Raw genomic sequence first — 6,064 nt, 5'->3', positions numbered from 1 at the left:
GGATTTGGGGGGGTCCTGATGGGTGCGGAGGGGTCGTGTCCCACCCCCCGCCCTTTTGGGGTCCCCTTTAGGTCCTTGGGGTGCCTCCCTGAGCTTCTTCCTGTCCCTCCCACCCCATTCCCAACTTTTGGAAGGTGTGGGGTGTCAAAAAAACCTGGGAAGGCGCTTCCTTTCCTTTCCGGGCTCAAGAACCGGGAGGAGTTTGCCTTCCTTTCCCTCTCCCAACTTTTCCAGCCGTGAGGTAAAAATCCAAGCGGGAAGCGCCGTCTTTGCCTCCGGGGCTTCAAAAGCGCCCGGAGCTTCCCTCTGCCGAGTGTGAGAGCGTTTGGAAGCCCAAAAAAACCGGGAAGCGCTTTTTTCCCGCTTTTCCTCGGGGTTATTCCCGAGTTTTGGATCCCGGTGCCGATCCCAATCCCGATCCCGGTGCCGATCCCAATCACGGTCCCAGTGCCGATCCCGGTCCCGATCCCGATCCCGATCCCGATCCCGGCCCTAATCCCCGCTCCAACCAGGGGCCTGGCCCCGGCCCCGCGGAGCGGCACGGAGGTTCCAAGGCTCCGCTGGAGCGCGGTGTCACCGTGTGCGGAGGACAAACGCCGCGATCCGCTGCGCCCCGAGGCTCATCCCGGCCATTCCACATGGCCTGTGCCGGCCGGGAGCGGCTGAGTTACACTGGGATGTGTCACTGCGGCGAGCGTCAGCCTCTGGAAAAGGATGGCCAGGCTGAATGGGGCTTGGAGCAAGCTGGCCTAGTGGAAGGTGTCCCTGTGTGTGGCAGGGAGTCGGGACCAGATGGTTTTTTAAGGTCCCTTCCAGCTCAAACCACTCTGATCCCGTGATTCCCAAGAATATATCCTGATTTCATGTGCCACCCGCATACATGTGTAGGTACCACCCCAGCCTGGCAGAGCATAGGCACCGTATGAGTTCATTGCAAGGATTAAGAGATGTGTGATGCTTAGGGGGCCCACCGAGAGAAGCCAAGTTAGGAATTGTCAGCGAGGAAATGGATAAGGATAGCTCTGCACGGGCAGAGGATGAGCATCCTCACATGCAGCTCCTGCAGAATAATCGCGGCACTCTCACTCTGGAAGAAATTCATTTTGTACATACACTGAATATTCAAGGACTCTTAAATATCCCCCCACTTCCAAAATGGTAATATCGCAGAGAAAACTGCTTATATAGTTATCAAACTCAATATTTTCATGCCTGCTGCTCTCACAGTAGTGTTTTCCTCTCTTTAACTTAAACATTCAAGACTGTTGCTAGGCACATATCTCTGGAAGAAGTTGTTCTAGCACATGGATGCAGAGAGGTGGCTTAAGTGACTTTAAAAAATTTATTAAAAACACAGAAGGTTGAAAATATAAGGAATTAGTGGGGTAATTTAAGCATTGATTTTGAATAGCCAGAGATCTGCAGGCAAGGAATCTGCATGTCCAGCAGGGATCAAACACTTTGTTGTTTATGTCACGTTTGGTCTATGGGCAGCAAATCCCAGGAATTCTCTGAGTGTTGTGACATTTTCCAGTGCCTGCAGCTCCAGGAGATGGTGCAGCAGGACTGGTGAGGTGCTGTGAGACAGAATGGTGTCGTGGCACCCAGAACTGACCAGCATCAGTATGTGCAGCACTGCCTGAACTGCCAAGTCCCTGGCAGTGTTTTTTTTTTTGTCTAATTCAGCAATAAAAAAAATAAACTTAGGTTAGTTTCATTTTCAGAGATATTCAAGGTCCCTGCAAAAAGTGAGTGTACATTTAATTACAGCAACATCCAAGGAGTGAAGCCCTTTATAAAGCAATTAGACACGGACTGAATCTTCTCCAAGTGTGTACTGAGAGTGAAGCTTTTCTACTGGGTTTAAGATCTGCAGTATTCACTGCAAATCAGTTGGATAGCACTGATCCCAGGAGAAATTCTCTGGAAGAAACTCCACTGTGCAGCTGTGTTTTCCCATTAACATGTACTGTTTTTGAGATTTGTTAATGGGGGGATCAGACCCAGCCAACATGAATTTAGGAAAAGGCAAAACCTGCTTGACCAACCTGATCTCCTTCTATGAGAGGGAGACCCATCCGGTGGATGAGGAAAGCCTGTGGATGTGTCTATCTGGACTTCAGCAAAGAGTTTAACACCATTTCCCACAGCATCCTCCTGGAGAAACTGGCTGTCCATGGCTTGGACAGGGGCTCTGTTGGGTGAGTAAAAACCTGGCTGGACGGCTGAGCCCAGAGAGTTGCCCAGATGGTACAACAACATTACAGTTTTCACTGAGTAGTGACTCTAGCAAAGGTTTTGGACTTGCCTCTTGATTTATCTCTGTCAGAGCAGCTCATCTACTGGAAATGGTTAGCTTGCATAGCTTATTCTTAATTCCAAGTCTGGCAGCTCTGCTGTGGCAGTGAAATCTTGCAGAGATGGTTTGCTGACTTGTCTTCAATTCAGCTCTAAAATGAAGGCACTTTTAATTTTTTTTCTTTCCTACCAAACCCACATTTTACAGATTTATGAAGAAAATCAAGACACAAGAAAGGTTTGAGTTCTTAACCATTACCTCAGGGTACTGTAGGTCCAACTGGGGGGTAGCACAAGCTGCCCTAGGAGGGCAATGTGGAATTAGAAATAGGGACACCCTGGGAGGCAGAAGCCAGTGCTGCCTCTGGCACTGCTGCTTTTCCAGAAGGGAGAAGGAAGGTATGGGGCAGGAGGGGAGGAATCTGGGAGAGCATCTTTGACGAGCTGTTCTCACCCAGCACGATACAGAGCAGCAGAGATGCTGTAAGATGTGGGACAGTGAGGTCAGAGCCCCGATGGGAAGCAGGCAGAAGGAAGCTAGACTTAAATACAATCTTTTCTTGCTCTCCATCATCTTTACTTCAATAGCAAGAGGGTTAGTCTTGATATCCAGCCTCTTTTAAATCTAATTGCTTTGGTTTTTCTTTCTTTACAGATCAAATTATCCTTCTGAAGAACAGCAGGTGCAGTGAGACTTAAAATAACTCTTCAAATGGATGCTTTCAGATGTGCAACAGAAATACCTGGGGCAAAATTTGATGGTCTCCTCACAGCTGCTACCCAGCCCTTGGTCAGACTGGTCAGACTCCTGTGAGCTAACTGGGAAGCAGCACAGAATTATGGAATACAACCAGGAAAAGAGCCTGAACTTAAATCGTGTCCTGAAAACATGCTTTCCACTCCTGACCTTGATTTTTTTTGTTTTTTATTTTATATGTTTATTCTCCCCCAAAACCTAATGCTTCATCTAGATGGAATGTATTTAGTTTTACCTGACTTAGGTGGAAGGTTGACATTTACAAGGAGACAGGGCTAATAGTCTGAGCTATTTGAATTTTGCAACTGCTAAGCACACACACACACATGGATATAGCCAAAGCTTTTCTCTCTCTCACAGCAAACAGGTAGGAAATCAGACCTAGGTCAGGAAGGGAGCTGAGCAAAGTAAACAAATTAAATAATAATTCATAAGTAAACAAAAAAGGAATTGTCAAATAATTAAAACTTTTAAAAATCAGAAAACATGAAGAAGGATCAGTTTGCTGCATCAAAATGCTCTTTTATTTTAATATCAGTTACCTTTAACTAAGAGGAAGATATCTTGCCTGTAGGTCAAAACCAGAAGAGTAATTTCTCTTTTTTTCATAGCTCATCAAGCCCATCAAACTCTTCTAAAAATCTGTTTGTAATAACTGACAGCAACCAAATAAAACAAGAAAAAGCAAATTTCATTACAGCTTTATGTTTCAGGGAAACACCCTTTTTCTTAAAATTTCAGCAGGAGGCTGTGAGAAAGGAAAAGATCTCTTCAACACCTGCTCCACCTAATTCCTCTGAGCTGAAAGTTTCTCATGTGGAAGTATAACTTAACCAGGAAGCATCTAGAGCCTTTACACATGGAAAGGTCATTCCACTAAAAATAAACATAAAGGCACTGCCAATCTACTGGAAGTTTAGTTCAAATGCCATCCAGAATTTGTCATCTGTCAGCTTCCTTGTTTGCAGCAAGGTTGTAAATGTGTTCTAAAATACAAGAAAACTTTCTGTTATGTCACACTGCTCCTATCATAGAGCATAGATCATAGTCTAAACTCTGAAAAAGCATTGGATGGGATCAGCATCAAAATGTGGTCTGGCAAAATCAGGGAGTTAACTACACAGACAAACGGATGCAGTGGTGCTTTCCTGAGGTACACAGAGAGAAACTTTGAAGGCTGTACCTCTGTCTTGACTGGAGCTGCTTCCAAAAGCCAGAAACTTCACAGAGTCTTTATGTCATTAAACCAAACAAAGATAATCCAAGAGAATGTGACTCCCTCGACATCTTAACAGGAGACTGCTTATCACAATTACCCTAAACTTTGATTCCTGCAGTTCAAGAGTTTGTTATACCAAAAGCATGAAGCAGAACTGTATAAGACATGTCTTCATTTTCCTGTTCAGAACTAAAAGAATTGTTATTCCAAACCTATTTGTTTTTTAAATGTGTTTCTGTCCATTATGTATACTTCATAATCACTCAACATAATTACTCTTCATTTAATTATGATAAATAATGATGAACAAGAATGTTCTCGTTGATCGTACATTAAAACATAACTTACTGACACATAAATGCACCATATTACAAATGTACAACCTTGCACAACCTCTTACAAAAATTTTGTTTCTAAAACTTTAGCCCTGGAACAAGCAAAAAGGGGAACCATGCACACAGATAAATGTGTATTGTAAAAACAGGGTGGGGATTCTGTGCAAAAGTCACCTGGATATTCTTTGACTAGTGAGGGTGTAAACCTGCAACCTGAAATTCTCTTCACGTATTTTCTTTTGGGAAATCTTCTGGCTGCATTCACATCAGAGAAGAAAGAAAGTGATGTAGGATAAAGTTGTCTGGACACTATCAGATCGCAGCATCCCCCACTGTGTGTTCAGTACAAGGGTTCAGTCATGAAAGAGTCTTTCTTTTAATCTGTTTATTGCTCTGCTGAGTCTTGCTGCCTGCTTGATGTTCCTGCAGACTGCTCAGTTCCCTCTCTTGCAAGTTCTTCCTGGATGTTCAGACTTGGCATTGCTCCCAGTGAAGACGTGGAGCTAAAAAACCATGGTGAAAGACAGAGAACTTCAGTCTCAGAACTCGGTTCTGCTTCTGTTGATTAAAGCAGTGGAGGGTGAAGGCTTAAAACAGAATTCTCAAAGCAAAAATTTGCACCTAATGCAGGATGGACTTCAGGAAACACAGATACGGAGCCAGTAAAATTCTCAGACAAAAGACAAAAGACCCACATGCAGTGATCTTGTGGCGTAGAACTGAACTGGGCTGCAAAAAATAAAGGTTAAAGTCTCTGATCTGGGTAAGAGCCACGAGACTTGAGCCACAACCCAGTGCCTGCCCTAAGCATGGGATTATTCTGGGATGATATTTTAATTTTTCTACACAAAGACAAATAAAGTAAAGATTTTTCCTTCTCGGTGAAGATCACTGACAATTGGGATGGAAGAAGAAACCAGGGCAGCACTCTGCTGCTTCTCAAACTGCTCTGGCTGTCTCACCTTGCCAAGGCAGACTATTTTGGCAACTCAGGATGTGCTGAAGAGTGGAAGTGATCTGCTCCATTTAACTGCCAGGCCACATTCCCAGCACCAGAGAACACAAGGAGGGCTGTGCTGTCCCAAAGCTTAGCAAGGATCTTTCCATGCCACTACAACCCTCTGGAAAAAAAATCCGCTGTTTTTGTGTTTTGCACCATCTGTATTTTTTTTTTTTTCCTAATAGAGTTGATATTTAAACCACAGAATAGATGGTGTTCAGCCAAAAAAGAAAATAAAACAAAATATGAGACTTTAGAAAGAGATGAGAATATCTGCAATATGCACTTAGAAACAAAGATCTAGTTTTCCAGAGCCCTGGACTATTTAGAAATATAAACAGTGGGAAAGGAAAACAGCTTTGTTCTGGGTAAATTGAGCCAAAGATTGAAAAAAATCCTTTTAGCTACTACAGACCAAAATTGCAGTTCTGTAAATGCAGATAAGCATCTCTTAA

General features: G+C 43.9%; 1 protein-coding gene across 1 annotated transcript in view; it reads left to right on the top strand.

Annotated features, from left to right (window-relative positions):
- BAG3 (BCL2 associated athanogene 3) overlaps positions 1-6,064 on the top strand; it is a 31,354-nt gene that overhangs the window by 2,994 nt on the left and 22,296 nt on the right. The window contains exon 2 of the mRNA XM_017746811.1: positions 388-696. Within this exon, the coding sequence (XP_017602300.1) occupies positions 388-696 (309 nt within the window). The remainder of the gene's footprint in view (positions 1-387; positions 697-6,064) is intronic.

The sequence above is a fragment of the Corvus brachyrhynchos genome, unplaced genomic scaffold (genome assembly GCF_000691975.1).
Source record: "Corvus brachyrhynchos isolate BGI_N302 unplaced genomic scaffold, ASM69197v1 scaffold319, whole genome shotgun sequence".
NCBI classification, from domain to species: Eukaryota; Metazoa; Chordata; class Aves; order Passeriformes; family Corvidae; genus Corvus; species Corvus brachyrhynchos.
Note: the sequence above shows the minus strand (reverse complement) of the source record. Positions and strands in the feature narration are given on the sequence as shown.